Source organism: Hibiscus syriacus, unplaced genomic scaffold, assembly GCF_006381635.1.
Source record: "Hibiscus syriacus cultivar Baekdansim isolate YM2019G1 unplaced genomic scaffold, ASM638163v2 tig00112993_pilon, whole genome shotgun sequence".
NCBI lineage: Eukaryota > Viridiplantae > Streptophyta > Magnoliopsida > Malvales > Malvaceae > Hibiscus > Hibiscus syriacus.
In genome coordinates this window covers 194,245-211,509 of record NW_024063434.1, presented here as the reverse complement: position 1 = coordinate 211,509, position 17,265 = coordinate 194,245, and the positions used below count along the sequence as shown (strand labels likewise).

General features: G+C 36.2%; 1 protein-coding gene across 1 annotated transcript; it reads right to left on the bottom strand.

The window, feature by feature from the left end:
* Positions 1 to 5,127: 5,127 nt before the first annotated feature.
* LOC120185189 lies at positions 5,128 to 15,574 on the bottom strand. The gene is given in 7 exon segments (XM_039189478.1): positions 5,128 to 5,199; positions 5,427 to 5,615; positions 5,673 to 5,801; positions 5,867 to 6,015; positions 6,222 to 6,243; positions 14,464 to 14,621; positions 15,535 to 15,574. Coding segments are annotated over 7 exon segments (759 nt in total).
* Between the last annotated feature and the right edge of the window lie 1,691 nt (positions 15,575 to 17,265).

Here is a 17,265-nt window from a genome sequence, read left to right as displayed (position 1 = left end):
GGGTAGGATTCTAGAGTATGGAGGTTCAACCCTGATCCAGCTAGTAAATCTTTACGGCCCTAAGGTGATCCTTGGGTAGGCTACGAGGCCCCGAGATCTTTCTTAGGTAGGCCCCGTGGCCTCGAGTAACTTTTTTGGGTAGGCTCTCGGGCTCCAAAGCATTCCCTTAGGGTGGCTCCCTCTGTTGTGTGCTTAGGGTAAGCTCTTATGGATGCAGTTCTGGGAAACTGCATAACCGTGTACGGTTGGAGGGTTCCGCTATGGTTTTGAAAATATGTTTTAAACAATTCTTGTTTTAAAAGATTTATATATTTTCACTGGTTTTGGTTGGAACAAACTAGACATACTATTTTAATTCCCTGAACCTGAATCTTTGAATGCTTCCTATGAATTGTAATCTTCATGCTTGTTACTCGAATAAATATCAGTGGTACCGCAGTTCATCCCGAAAACATGTATAAGTCTGAGTCAATAAGGAAATTTTACGGCTTTTCATTTATCTGCATATCATGTAGCATCAATTGGTAGTATTGTATTATTGAGCTTCCCAAAGCTCATTCTTTGACTCTCTATTTCAGGTTGAAATAATCAAACCAGTGTAGCTTTCGACATAAGTAAAGGAGTTCCACAGACGTTGCTTGCAGAGTACAGTGCATATGATTGGGGGCATGTAGCTTGTATTTTGTTTTTATATTCGAGTCTGGAATCTGCTTTATTTTTTAATAATGTTAAATTTTACTGTTATGTTTATAAATTGTTTTATGATTTTACATGTTTTAACAAAAAATTTAATTTTTCCAAGATTTTTACGGTGAGTCGCTCTGGTGGCCCTAATGTGACACCCCAGATCGGATCGGGTCACCCTCATCGGTATGAGGGTTACACGATAAGAGAAATAAGAATGAAATAATGACTCTTAACAGGAAAAAATTACATGTAACTACCGTTATTGAACATCCTGAAATAGGGCAATGGAATCTAACCCCGGGGAGTATGTAGAAACTACCCTTTCCCGCTATATAAACATCACGAGTGAGGTTCAAATCATCCACAATCTTACACGTAGTATCCAGAGAACCTACCCCACCGAGATCGTCAGTACAAGAGACTGACGGGGCGTGAGGAGGCGTAGGAGGAGGTGCTGGAGTAGAGTAGTCTTGATAGAGCAAAAGAACCTCCGAATCCGAATCAATTATCAAAAAATCCGATTCAAAGTTCGAAGAGGAAAGAGAGATAACAAAGGTGGTGAAGAAGAAGAAGAGGAAGGTAAAAAAATGGAGAAATAGAGAATGAAATCGAGCCATTCACTTCTGCTGAAAGTCATCAGAATGGAGGGTTAAGATTCTGTTTTTGGAGGTAAATTCGTCGATTCGAAAACAAACGGGAAATGAAACCACCATGAAGAAACAAACAAAAGCAAATTTAACAATGATTCTCTGTAATATTTTGGGCGAAACTTATCAAAGAAGACAAAGGAATTTGAAAACCCTAGAAATTAGGTTTCCGTATTACTTTGCAACAAAAGTAAGGATAATATTATTATAATAACAAGAAGATTTGCTCTTTTCACACAGAGGGGAAGAGAAAGAGATTTAAAAGATCAGAACGCTTTATCGTGGAGAATGAGATGAAGAGTTAGGGAAAATAAAAGGTGATATCGGGCTAAAGGTTAGGGAGATAACATTTTTAAAATTTACGTCGTTTTTAAAATCTTAAAATCAAACGCCACAAACATACCAAATTATTGTGGCGTTTGTAAAAAATCTGTTGAAGTACTACTCTTTTGTGGCATTTTTTTAATAAATTCCACTATAGATTAACCCTATTACGGCGTTTTCACACAAACGTCGCAAAAGTACTACTCTTTTGTGGTGTTTATTGAAAATAATGCCACTATAGATGAACCCTATTACAGTATTTGTATAAAAATGTGGCTAAAGTACTACTCTATCACGATGTTTTTATACAAAACTTATCATTTGGTGGCATTTTGAATGTAAACGCCGTTATATGTTTAAAGTTAGTGGCGTTTACTCTCAAAACGCCGCTGTAGAACAATTTTACGTAGTGGTAGCACAAAATATCTGTAAACTTATTATTGATATGATTAAATCATACGACTCTTTGTAGTTGAGAGTAGATTTATATCAGTAAAAAACTTCACTACAAAAGAAATAACGATAATTCTAAGAGAAACATATTTATAGTAATATAATTATAGATTTTATTGTGATCGTGAGCTATTTTATTATGGATATGAAGCTTTTTGTGATATAAACATTTTAAATAGCAATTTATTTCCACTTTTTTATTTTTTAAATTATAAATTCTTTCTTTTCTTGTATTTCCTTATTTTTTTAAATGTTCAAAATGTTAGTGTAAGGTAATCATTTTTTTTTGCTTTGAGGTGGTTTTTTTTTATAATCAAACATCTTTTAGTTTCTTTTTATGAGTTATATTTGGTGTGAAATTAAATTCTCTTTTAAATTAAGAGCATGGTAAAAATTATGCACGAGATTTCTGAAATATTGTTAAATCTATAAGTAAAGAGTCAATTAATGTTGAAAACTTTGAATAATTATATTGATTAGATTGAAGTAGTCCAGTCCATTTTACTTAATTATGGTCTTAGTTTTTTTTTAAACAATGTGCATAATTTATCACTTTTATCTATATAGTTATTTTAATTCACTCATGTTGAACTATTTAGAAAAATAATTAGAAGTAGATTGTGTTTTCCTTTCACTTCAACATTTACATGTTAAGCCGCAAGAGACAAAGATTGTATTGAAACTAGGGGTGTAAACGAGCCGAGTCGAGCTCGAGTATTGCTGAGCTCGACTCGACTCAAAAACTCTGAAATTAAGTTCGACTCGAAAACTCGCGAGCTTAAAATTTTCAATCTCGACTCGAACTCGAAATCCTGAACTGAAGCTCGTGAGAGCTCTAAAAGGCTCGAAATGAAGAAAAAAATTTCTTAAACTTAACTCGATTGAAGCCTCAAACTCGAACTCGAACCTAACCTTAAATGCATGAAAATCTTAATGTATTCTCTTTAAAAAAATCAATACATAAATATTAATATTTTTAATAATTTTTAAAAATATATATATAATCTTATATATTATATTTTCGAGCTGCTCACGAGCTTTTCGAGTCGAGTATCAAGTAGCTCGTTAAGAATTCGAGTCGAGCTCGAGCTCGAGTCCGAGTCGAGTCAATTCGATCCGAGTATTTATCGAGCCTTGATCGAGTCGATCTCGAGTAGCTCACGATCTGTCTGGTCTCATTTACAGCCCTAATTAAAACTTTAACCTGTATTTCAACCTTTTTTTGGATTTAACCTTCTGTGTTATTTAACCTATCATTGTAAGGGGAAATCAAAGGTTGAGACTAATTTTAATTTTTTTTTCAGTGAATATCTTCTCATTTCCTGCTGTTAATCTCAATCTTTGATTTTCGCTCATCCAACAATCTTAAAATGGTATATAACTTTATAGTTTTACACTATGTAATTAGATCCTAACCCATATATATATATATATGGGGGTAATTTTAAGATCTATGATTTGCATTTTGAAGGACAAACCAGTGAAGTTGACATAAGAAAGAATCTCCCAAAGGTATTTCAGATTCACCCAGTCATTAACTCTGAAAGTTCCATTTCTAAGTTTGCCATGAACGTGTTGCTTCTTTTTCGATTGGTAATTTCCAGATGCTTTCCCGTGGTATTTGATTCTAGACCGAATTTTGTTCATTTTTTTCAGCTCATGTTTGCCTTGATGATTTATCGCTTCTTTTTAGGGTGCGTTTGGTTCATGGAATGTAGCATTATCTCCGGGAATAAGATTATCGAAATGTAATATTACCTGATACATTACTGGGAGTGTTACATTACTTTGTTTGGTTTGTTTGGCATAAATGTAAGGTTGCATTATTTGATTGAAAGAATAAAAGATTATTGAAACGTATATTTTACCAAATTGTCCTTGTTCTATGTGTTCTATATGTGTTACAAGTGGAATTCTAAATATTTATGTACTTTTTACAAGTGGAATTCTATATAAAAAATCATCAAAAATATATTTCTTTATTATTTTAAATTTATATACTTTTTAATAAAATTTATCTATAATTTTTTTATAAAATTTAAAAGATAAATGGGTAGAATAAAAGAGTAAATATATCACGTATTATTTTAATTATAAATAATATTAATTTTTATATTATTTATCTAAAAATATATTATCATTGTCTTAAAAAGCTGATTCACTCGTCTAATTAAATTAGTGCAATGTTCTGATCAGGAGAGATTATTCAACGAAATTAAGGGAAAGAAATTAAGTTTAAAGATATTGTTTTATCATTTAAATTTTATTTATTTATTTTAATTAAGTTTGTAAAATTTGAGTTTAGTTAAATTGAATATATTTGTTGAGATGTTATTTAAACCTGAGTGTAATTAAATATAATGTTACAATATTGATTGATTTCAACTTAAAAATAATAATTTAAAAAGAATTATAGTAAGAAGATCAAATTAAATAAAGTATAAATTTGAGGAATTAAATTAAAAAAACCATTGTTGTGAGAAAAATTGAAGTTACACGTTATAATTATAAAGGGGTTGAAGACATGTGATTTAAATTTAGTAAGAATGAACTTAAAATTAAAGAGAGATTGAAAAAATAATGAAATAAAAATTACATAATAATCAAATTAATTAAAGATTAAAACAATATTATTTTAATTTTCAACTCAAAATTCAAAAATTCAAGTAAAAATGTAAATTAACCCAAGTAGTTCAATAATTTATCTCTAATAATTCAACATTTTTAAAAAAATACTTTCTAAGTCGAATCAAATTTCACTTTTATATAAGTATATTAGGTTCAAGAATCAAAGTCGATTATACATATGCACACAAACTGCTAACAAACATTACTTTCCAGATCGTGGAGACTGAGAACAGAAGCCTTTTATGTATTCCAAAAGGAAAAATATATATATTCTCAAGACTTCTTATGTACATGTAAAGGGGAAAATTAGCAAGAAATAACGGAACAGAAAGGATAATTTCATTGCAGGCTCTAACCCAAAAAAAACCCCAAAAAAACATATTTACATTTAGAGTTCCTCAAACCCTTCCTCGTCGCCATCTTCCTCTACCCTTTGAAGCTCTCTCCTCCAAGTTTCCATCTTTTCCAAAAATGCAAATATGTCATTAGTTACACGCTACTTAAACTCACACCATCAACGAAATCAACGAATGAGACGGTTATTATGTACAACACAAAAGCAACCAATAAAAGGAAATGTGAGATACAATATGAGCTGAATTAGGGTTAATGACACCTTCATCTGTATGTAAGTTAATGCACTCTCACGCTTCACAATTTGAACTGGAAAAAAAGAATCAATTGTACTTGATCATCCGAACACCGCAATTGATCTGCAACAAATAGTATATTCTCAGAATCTCCCGGTTTCACTACCTTACCTAAATGTTTAGCTACTTCATCGTAGCTAATCATTTCCACCTTGAAACCGTTGCTCATGAAAAGATTGTCCATCCATTTCTGTGTAATGGACAACCAGACATGGGGGTGTGTTTCCTAAATAAAAACAATATAAGTAAAGAACATATACAAACTATGGAAAATAGAACAGACCTTGTTACCAAATTCGGTCTCTACCAGCCATGCAGGAAACTCTCCCAAGAAGAGGCAACCCTTCATGGTCATTCCACTGGCTGTTAATAAGATCTCTTTAAAACTTGCCAAAGTCATCACAGGCAGTCCCTACAAAATAAAAAAATGAAAAAAAGTTTTTCTGGGTAAAGTTAATCCTTAGAAATTTCAGCTACCAAGCATTGTAGAAGTCATTTTCACCTTATAGCCCATATGCTCGGACGGTTTCCATTAAAGCCTTTCATAACCAAAGTTTCTTGAATATTAGGTGATTCCAATGGAACATGAAGAAGCAAACATCTTCTCGGGATCTTTGCACCGATACCTAATTTTGTTCAAGAACATTCTCTCGGAACATGAACTACTTATCCAACACAAAAAAAACCCAACCATATATGCAATAAAAATATCAGATTGTCATAATTCCCGACATACATAGAAAACATATAAAAGGAATTGCTTGTTTCTCTAAAATATATATCATACCATAAATAAACTAAGCAGAATTAAGTTCAAGAGTCGGGCACCCACCATTCAGCTTGTTTTCTTTGTTCTGTAATCCAACAGATTTTGTCCAAAAAAAGGTTAAATCTCAAGACCACCAATTCAATTTGTCATTTTCACTGCTGGTAACTTTATTTATCAGAAAAGGAAAAACTTTTTATTCATATATAAAGATTTCTTACACTATAACCAATCTATCCAACCTAACAGTAAAACCAGGTTCATGATAATGAATGACATATCTCACCATACATCTTCAAGCACCAAATATGATATAAATTAATGTAATTACTCTATTAACCAACAATCAAACTCAAGCAATATCATAAATAGGTTAACAACCTAACAGTGATAAACAGAAAAACCATTCCACAGAGAGTGAAGAGAATAATTCAATTAGAAGTACAGGCCTGAAAAATTCTCACAAAAGAAAAAATTAAAACACAAACACACAAAGGGAAATGAAACGAGAAAGCAATTAAAAAGTAGACCTCTATATTCAATTTTGTATTTTTCGACAGCAAAATGGGTAAAGTAATAGAACACAAGAACACAAAGGGAAAAGAACCCAGGAAGCAATTGAAAGATTTTTGTTTATGAAACAAAGTCTCAAACTTAAAACCCATGGCATGGAGGACTAAAGAAACCCTAAACAACATAGGAAAAGCAACAAGCTTAGTTGAGAAAGCACGAAATTGTGTACTTTGTGGACAACAAAATGAATAAAAGAGGAAGCGAATTTAGAGAAAGTATGAGTTTCATGTGGTTTTTGGATTCTAACGACGAAACTTTTACTCACCACAAGCTGAAATCAAAAGCATGGAGGTCGAATTCAGTTTAATTTTCTGAAAATAGACTACCAGGAAACGAATCTAACGCAGGGGAAACGAATCAAACGCAAAATAAGAGGTCAAAAATAGGAATCAAACGCAACATTAGGAAAAGATTCAAGAGGTTTTCGTTAACAGAAACAAAACCACAAAATATGGAAATCAAGTAACATTACTAGGAAAATAAAAGAAAGGGAGTGGAGGAGAAATCTTACCGGGGGAAATCTTACTGGAAAACAACGAAGTGGGGAGAAGGCTATTTTAGACAACGGGAACCGGGAATAAGCAAATACCTTAGGGAGATGAGGGATTAATATTCTCGGGAAAATAGTAAAAAAAATCACTGTTGGTATTAATTTTTTACTAGCACTTGGTAATGTGGCCTATCCAAACGTAAGTATATTCATCCGGGAAAAAAACATTCCTCCCTAAAATGAAATATACCGTGAACTAAACGGGGCCTTGGGCGTAATTCAAACCAGTTATGGGCACAACACTCAGTTTTATAATGAAACTAACTCAGAAATTATCAAAATTTTCAATAGCAGGAGATCCCCAATACACTAAGATTGATTAGGGTCTTGATAAGATTAATATTGTGGAGTCTGAGTGTTACTTTATCAAGTTTTTATACGAGAATGTTTGAAGCTCTTTAGATCTATTATTCTAAGTAAAACTTTAGGGAAGAACATCCTAGCTAAACAACTATTTCATACCTGCATGGCTCCAGCACCTAAAACAAGTTGGCAACTTCTAGTGTTGAAAAAATTTTAAAATCTTCACAACACGATGATTAAGAAAACGGCTTTTTCAGTTTGAATAACAATAATCATAAGAACCACCTAAATATGAAATTGTTGTCAACTATTTTACTCTCTTTCCCCCGTTAGTTAATGTGATTTGACTAATCCTGATGCTATTTCTTCAACAGTTGCTTCAGTAACTGCTGATTTTCGCATCATTAATCATAAACTGGAGTTTTTTTTTCTTTGTTGATAAATGATCCACCATTTTTGATGTTTTATACTAAGGATATCTTGATGTTTTATACAGCGGAAATACTAAAATGCAGTACATAGTTCCAAAACCAATGGTGAAAGGGTTCAAAGATTAATCACAATTGTGTCTCTTCAAGCAGACTTTTATAACATAATTTGATTGTCTATCTTCACCAAAATTTTGACAATCGAATCTAGAGAAATAGATTAGATTCATACACCCCTTACCTCAATGTACTTCTACACGACAGTTTCCACAGGCCGAGGATTGGTTTCTCATATAAAAAAAATGGCATAATGATAAAATTATCATCATTTGCGCATTTTGGCTATTCCTCCTATGTATTTAAGAGTTTTTCAACTCCTAACGATTTAATTTTTAGTTAAGACAATCATTGTCAGATGAAAATTGTTAGTTGACTAACAGTCAATACATATTATTGATGTAACATTTTTTACTTGTTTAATTGTTAATGTGGTGCATGTCACGATATCACTTTGAGTGATATACGTGCTACATTAGTTTTTGGTTGATGTGATGCACATTAAATCATCATTTTGGGTGATGTGGCATATCCACGTTAGTAATTGAACGTATATAAATGTGTTGATAGTTGATTAATTAAATATTTTTCATTTAGTATGATTTATTTTCAAAAAAAAATATTAAAGGTTAAAATGCTTTAAAAAAAGAAATAAGTAACAAATCAATGAAAATCTCCTTTAAAATGTGGGTGTCTCTACTCTAGTGGTGTACAAAACGACAATTCTCAGACCCAAACCTTTGGGCTAATAACTCATCTAGTTGCCCCCAGTTTGGGGTAACAGAATTATTTTAGTTATCTCATGGCAATGATCGAACGCGTCCAGAAAAATGTGCGTAAACATCATGATGCAGCCTCATGAAAATTTGTATATCCGTTTTGTTGAAGAAAGGAATATCAAAATTTGTAAACTATCTTTTTAAATTTTTAGATTCGGCACTGTACACTGTATAAAGAGTAATCCGAGTCAGCGGGGAGAGTGAAGTCAGGTCCATTGGGACTCACATCTAGAGTCTAGAGAAGGATCAATCTCAGCCTCGACCAGGCGGCGGGCTGGAGCCCCCTTGAAGTCATTGGTGCTAGTAGATTCGAAGTCATCGCCAATAGAGGATGTAACAGCGGATCAGGAATCATCGGTCTTGGACTTGGACATCGTCGTCCTTATGCTTATCAAACATCAAATTCTCGCTTTCTATTTTATTTGAAGACACCAAATTTTGTCCTTTGCTATTATATAATATATTTACATTATATATTATATTATATAATTTTTTTATTACATATGTCGTACACGTGTTTACATATATATTTGTTTGCAGTCTGTCAAGCCCAAGACCAGATCACGTGTGGCCCAGCAAATGTAACACATCCAACAGCAGTGGCCCAAACCGGTGAACAAGGGTTTGGAAACCCTAGTTTCCTATCTACTCACATATGCGCCGTTTCTCACCCCCAGCGCTACAACAAGAAAGACCAGTCCCAACCGAGGACTCCTCGCCACGCAGTCGCGTTTAACACCGATTCTCTCGGTACCAACATTCCCTCGTCAACATCAAACACCTCAAGTCAAAAATCGAGTGTTTCACTCGGAAGCAATATCTCTAAAAATAGTATTTCTTTTGTATGATAAATAATAAGCTTGTAAACATCGAATGGGGGGATATATTGCAAAAACAAAATACGCTAGCAAACAGAGATATCATCACAGACACAACTTCACAATAGCGAACACAAGGAGTGTCCAAGCACTTATAGAACATTTCGAAAGGGAAATAAAAGAGGTAGTCTTTACCTTGTTTTTTTCTTCTACTCTCTTGCATGTTGTATTTCCTTTGTCGTTTGGTGCGAATCGAACCCGAAAAATCGCTTTTTGACCGATGAACGGGGAGGGCCAACGAGATCTACCTATTTTGATCTAGCCCTCCCGATGCCGTTTATTTTAAATATTCGGATATTTAAAATGGGGAAGGGAAAAGCTTTTAAAAAAGTAATAAAAATTTGGGTTTTGCTGACGATGAACGGCGGCCGTCGCCGTTCAACGGCGGTGGCGAGGTGGCGCACGGTTGTGTTCTTCATCGTCGATGAACAAAGGAGAGGATGAAAGGAGAAAGGGGGAGGCTCTCGTTGGTTTGAGAAGAAAAATGAGAGACTAAACGAAATTTTTGGGTTAAATACTAAACCCATTGGTGACCCGCGTGTCGACCCGACCCGAGGAGGATCCGTGCGTTTTCGTTAAAAATAGGGTAAACCGCGCTTTTGGCCCCTCTGACTTTAAAAACTCTCATTTTGGTACCAAAATGGCATACTAAGCCCTGAATTCGTTCTAATTTGGCCAACTTATTTTCTTTTCTTTTCAATTTAATCCCGGCTAACTTCAATTTGGTTATTAAATTTTAATTCTTTTTAATTATTTTTTTCTCTTATTATTATTTTTATAAATATATATATTTACGTTTCATTTACTTTATTATATATTTTTATATCATCAATATTATTATATATATATATATATATATTTATATTTCCCATTATTTTATATGTATATATATATATTACATTCGGTTTTCTATTTTATATTATTATTTTTTCATTATTATCTTACTTATATATATGTATATACGTTTTTTCTTTTATTTATCTATTTTCTTTTATTTTTATTCTTTCTTTCTTCCTTTTATTTGTGTTGTTTATTTATTTATTTGCATTATTCTCATTAGTTTCATATGTTAGTGTTATTATTTTTCTTCATTCTATTTATTTTATTTATTCTATTCATTTTTGTATTTACTTTATTTTATTTTTTTATCCTCTTTATTTTTTATTACGTTACTTATTTCATTGGTTCTACGTTCTTTATTATTCATTTATCTCTTCTAACACATATTTTGACTTTTAAAAGAGTACGCTTTCAAATCAATCAAAAGTAAGCAATTCAGATCGTTATTTTACCTTTTAATTTAAGCGTACAACTTTCTTAATTAAGACAACTGAAACTACATAGTATCGAAAGGGCAGTTCAAGGGTGCTAACCCTTCCTTGACTGTAACCGACTCCCGAATCCGACATATCGCTGGTAAAAGACGCAGATCAGGTAAGAAATAAGGTATCCGGTGAACCTATTTACGTTTAAATGAATGATCGGTGGTGACTCCAAATCCATTTTCCTAAATCGAAGCCCAATTTTGAGGCCCACCTGAAAGACGGTTCAGACAGCTTGGTGACTCTGCTGGGGACACAGGTAAGTGAGTCAGGCTAAGGTAATTTCCAGTTGTCTTTTTAACGAAAAGGGTAAGTTTAAATTTTTAGGTAATATTTCGATCCTTTTTACTTACTTTTGATTATATTTTCGAGTAAATAGTTGACTAATCGTTTTCTCATGATTTCAGCCTTCAAAGTTTTTTTTCACTTAAGGTTCTAAACCCGAGCTCCAAACCCATTTTAAGTGGGGGTGAAAGCGACGCCTTCGTGTGAATTTATTCACCGTATGGGCCTAGCAAGTAGCCTTCGGGATTCATATACCTTATGCCTTCGTGTGAATTTATTCTCCGTATGGGCATAAGGGAATGTGTCCTCTGGAGTTTAACTTAGTCCACACAAGCCTGTGATGGGTTTAGGACTAAGGGTCTAGTAAGCCCAAGGGGGCACCGGCAAGGAGAACTCGGGTACCATTTTTTAGAACCTAAACCGGGAAGCTATGGAGAAATAGAGCCTACCCCAAAACCATATTTCAAACCATAGGACATTTTTACCCTAACCTTGTTTTTGTTCTTTCTTACGCTTCTTATTTTTCTTTCGTCATTTCATATTTATTTATATGTTTTCATTTTACTAACGTTTTTACCTTTGTGTTTGTTTTCTAGCATTTGCATCATTACAAGAGGCTATTGGTCCCTAAAAAGTGTTTGTTATACACAAAATAATTTGAATTAATGGACAAAGGTGTTGTAATGCAAGAGATTAAAAACCCTGAGGTACGACTATGGTCCGAGAAGACCCAAAAGGAAAAGGGAGACAGTCTTCAAGGAAGCTATGAGTCAGAGCTGGTTAATTATGCCTCTATCAGCCTAAAACAGAACAAAATTCAAGAGCTTCGAGATATCTAGGACAGTTGGAAGAATGATCGAAAACAGAAGTTCAGCCAACGGTACGGTGACATTACACTTTTACTCCAAGTTAAGACTGATGAGCCCTTAATTAGAGCCCTGGTTCAGTTCTAGAACCCGGGATATAGTTGCTTCACTTTTAACCGGGAGGACATGGTGCCCACCATTGAAGAATACACTACACTGCTGCATTGTGAAAATATCAAACTAGAGCGAGCCTACATTAAACACATTAAAAGTCAGCTTTTTAAGAATACACTGGCCAGAGTTGCATGAGTAGACGAAAAATGGGTAATTAACCGAACTCAGCGCAGAGGCAGTGGGGAAGGAATTGAATGGATCCACATAAGGCAATTAATGAAGAACCACCCTGATGAGTGGAAGACTATAGACCTTTTTGCACTAGGTCTGTATGGGTTGATTATCTTTCCGAAGGCATTGGGCTGCATTGATGCAGCCGTGGTACAATTGTTTGAACAACTTCCAAGACGAGTCAACTCAGCACCGACCATCTTAGCCGAAACCTTTCGGTCTCTTAATCATTGTCGTAGATCTGGCGGAGGAAGGTTCATTGGGTGTGTTCAGCTCCTTCAAGTCTGGATTCACAGCCACTTATGGAAGACTAACGGGGTTGCTTACCGCCGATTTAGCACCACATATTCACCTTTAGGAGAGTTCATCACAATGAAATGGCATGAAGGTGCTTCAAAGGAAAAGTGGATGAAAGTTTTTACACATCTTCAGGATCGGGATATTACCTGTAGAGCCCCCTGGTTGTTCCTCGGTGACGTTCTTTTCCGGTGTGGGGATTCTGATACTATAACTTTACTTGGACTTTGGGGTGCAGTTGGGTATGCTTTGTTGTTGGCACTGAGACAGTATAGGGCACGTCAGTTTGTCCCCGCAACATACGGACTAATTAAATTAGAGTTTGTGTATAATGGTGACAGTTATAAGAAGATGATCAAGGAAGCAGCCGAGTCATGGAAGCAAGTATTTCGGATGGATGTTGTAGCTGCCAGAGACATGCTTACTCTGGACTATGTGGAGTGGCGAAGATTGAGAAAGAATGATAACATCTCGGTGCCAGACTGCGAAGACACCCGAACTATGGAGGAACATCTCAGGTCTGTCCCTTCTGGACTTGAGATAGCCAGGCAGAGTTTGAAGCTGTGAATAATGAGCTTAAGTATAGGATTAAGGAACTTGAAGCTGAACGTTATCAATGGAAGCTCGATGCCGATTCACAGAAAGATAAAGCAGACAAACTGGAAAGGGAACAGAAAAGAGTCCGTTTTGAGCTCGAAGACTTAAGAAAAGGCTATCAAGATAAAGTCAAGGATAACTCCAAGTTAAAAGTAAGCTCTGAATACTGGAAAGACGAAGCTCACAGTCTGAAAAGGAAATTCGAGGGGCCCGATGAAAGAGCTTGGAAGGAACAACTGAAGACTGCTCAAAGGTGTTTGGCAGACAGCCAACATCAGAACCAACGCTTGAGAATCCGGGTGGCGGACTTAGAGAAACAACATGAAAAGGATGGAAAAACAATAGCTGAGTTAGAAGCTATTGTAGATGGGTTCAAAAAGCAAGCGAACGAGCTTCAGATAATGCTCTTTGATGGAGGTTTACAGTGGCATTTCCGTTGGGAGCAAGCACAACGAAGGGTGAGGGCCAGAGACGTAACCATCCGAGATTTCATGGAACAAGTACAGAAGGTGGCTCGTCATCTTCACGGCCTGGCAAGGGAAGCAGGAGTGTTTCGATAAGGCATTCAACCAGTGACAGATGAAGGCAGAAGACTTGTCAACCTACTAGAAGCTGTTAGGGGTCTAGAGGATTTAGTCCGAATGTACCTTTAATTTGTTTTTATGTATCTTAAAAGATAAAACATTTTTGTCTGTTTAAGGATTGTTTATAATAATGGACACTTTTCTGGATCAATGCCTCCAAATTGCATATATCATGCATTGCATTTTTTGCATTTTATATTTCATGTTTGTTTTTATTTTATATTTTTCATGTTTTTACATTCGTATTAACTAACAGAACATGTCTCAGACACCAAGTGTACCACCGCAAGCATTAGATACGCATCACCCTCACAACACTCATGCAAAAAAGAAACAAATGGATGCCAGAATCGAGAGGATTGAGGAGAACATGGCAAGACTGCAGAAAGAATTGGAGGACAAAATGGCTCAGAACAGTCAACGTACCATGGAGTCCATTAAGAAAAGCACGGAGTCCCTAGTCGACCAGATCGTGGCTAAGTTATCTGGTTTACAACAACGGACAAGTGCATCCGGAGAAGGTGCATCTGAGGGGTTAACCATACCACCAACCCCACAAGTGGTTATCTCATCTGGGACCTTACTCGGATTGCAAGGTGACTCATCCGCTGCCAAAGGGAAAACTGCATCAGCGGCAAATTTACAGACTTCTACGGCGAAACCTGACAGTCATCCGGACGACTGCCCTATCCCGGATTTTAACGATGATGATAAGGCAAGGAAGATGGAAGAAAAGATCAGGATGTTAGAAGACCAAATGAAGATGGTCCAAGGAGACCATGATTATTATGGTGTGGATGCAATAGAACTAAGTTTGGTTCCCGATTTGGTGCTTCCACCAAAATTTAAAATTCTTGAGTTTGAAAAGTTCGATGGGAACAGCTGCCCTTCAGCCCATATCACTATGTTATGTCGGAAGATGACAGGGTACGGGGGAAATGACCAACTCTTAATCCACTGCTTTCAGGAGAGCCTGTCCGGTTCAGCTATCTGGTGGTACAACCAGCTCAGCCGAACTCATATCAAGACGTGGAAAGACTTAGCCAAGTCTTTCTTAAAGCAGTACAAACATATCAATGATATGAAACCAGACCGAGTTATGCTGCAGAGCTTGGAAAAGAAGCATAACGAAAGTTTTCAACAGTACCCACAGAGATGGAGGGATTTATCTGTGCAAGTTCATCCATCCTTAGATGAAAATGAAACTAGAAAGTTGTTTGTACAAACCCTGAAGGCACCTTACTTCAGGCATTTGTTAGCAATCACGTCGGTAAGTTTCTCAGATTTAGTCATGGCCGGTGAGATGGTTGAACTGGCCACAAAACAAGGAAAGATTGAGGGGGTGACTATAGTAGAAAGCCTCCCGTGAAGAACAAGGACCGCGAGATCAACAATGTCAACACCTACAACGCTAGCAAAGGTGTTACGATCTCAAATTCAAAAACAACTACAGCTATACCATCTGGTACTTCTAACCAATCTCATAGAGAACCAAGCAGAGAAAGGGAAAGGGAGCAATTTGATCCCATTCCTATGAGCTATAAAGAGTTATATCAACAACTCTTCGATACTCACGCATTATCACCCTACCCAATAGATCTGATAAAGCCCCCATATCCGAAGTGGTATGACAAAAATGCCCACTACGAATATCATGGAGGTGTGCAGGGGCATTCAATCGAAAACTGTCTCGCATTCAAGAGACTTGTGCAACGAATGCGAAACAAGAATTGGATTCATTTCAACTCCGGGGCACCGAACGTTACCCAAAATCCCTTGCCTAATCATCTAGAGACCGAGATCAACGCAATCACCACAGAGAATGGCAAGAGAGTCAAAACTTGTGTTTCAGAAGTTAAAGCTCCTTTGGCTTGGGTATGGAGCCAAATGGTAAAGGTGGGGCTTCTTACACCCCATTCACGGGCAATAAGGATAGGAGATGGTAACTATTGTTGTTACCACAACGAAGAGGGGCATAATGTGCAAGAATGCCCAGAGTTCATTTCGTTAGTCCAGCTCATGATGGACCGGAAAGAGCTGGAATTTTACAAGGAAATTCAAGATTCTTCGGAAGAAGATGTTTGCGCTTCCGAAGAATCATCTGACAATAAGTATGGCAGGGGTGGTCCTCTAATAATTACCCCTAAAGCGAAAATGACAACAACAACACAAGCTAGGGTGGTTATCACAACACCTCGACCTTTTCAATACAAGGACAATTGATAAGTGCCATGGAAGTACGAATGCCAAGTGAGTACTTCTAAAGGATGTGATGGCAAAGTGGGACAAAGACCACTTGAGCCATTCAAAGAAGATGTGTTAGCTATCAACGAACCCATAAAGGAGGAAGAAGCTAAAGAGTTCCTCAAGATCTTGAAGCACAATGAATACAACATTGTAGAACAGCTCCACAATTTACTTACGCGTACTTCAATGTTAGCGTTATTTTTGAACTCGGAGGCACACCGAGAAGCACTGTTGAGAGTCCTAAATCAAATGTTCGTGCCGCAAGACATACCAGTCAGCAAGATGGATTGACTCGTAAACAATATTCAAGCTGATAATCTCATCTCATTCTTAGATGATGAGATTTCATCCGGAGGAAGAGGCCGAACTAAGGCATTACACATCACTACCTATTGTAAGGGGTATGCCTTACCGAGTGTGTTGATCGATAACGGTTCAGCCCTGAATGTGATGCCTTTGGTGATATTGAAGAGGCTGCCAATAGATACATCTCATATGAGAGCCTGTCAGAACGTGGTCTGAGTATTTGATGGGACTAAGAGAGAGGTTATTGGCAAGATTAAGGTACCGTTGGCCATCGGACCTGCCACCTATGACGTCGAATTCCTTGTGATGGATATCATGCCATCCTATAGTTGTCTTTTAGGAAGGCCATGGATTCATCAAGCAGGTGCAGTACCCTCCACGCTGCATCAAAAAGTTAAATTTGTTATCGATGGGGCCTTGGTAATTATCAACGCTGAAGAAGATATCGTGGAAATTGTGACCACGGAGGCCCCATACATCGAAGTAGACGAAGAAGCGGTGGAGTGCTCATTCCGCTCATTGGAATTTGTGAATGCCACATTCGTGGCAAAGGGAAAGAAGATTCCTAAACCCCGACTCTCTAAATACACAAAGATAGAGTTCAAGCAAACCTTAGGCTGAAGTGCTAAAATTAGAAGAGGGTTTGGGAAACAGCTACAAGGAAGGATTAATCCAGTCCTTCCCATTTTGAAGTTAGATCAGTTTGGGCTCGGTTTTCAGACCAGTTACCACGAAAAGATAAAGGAAGTCCAG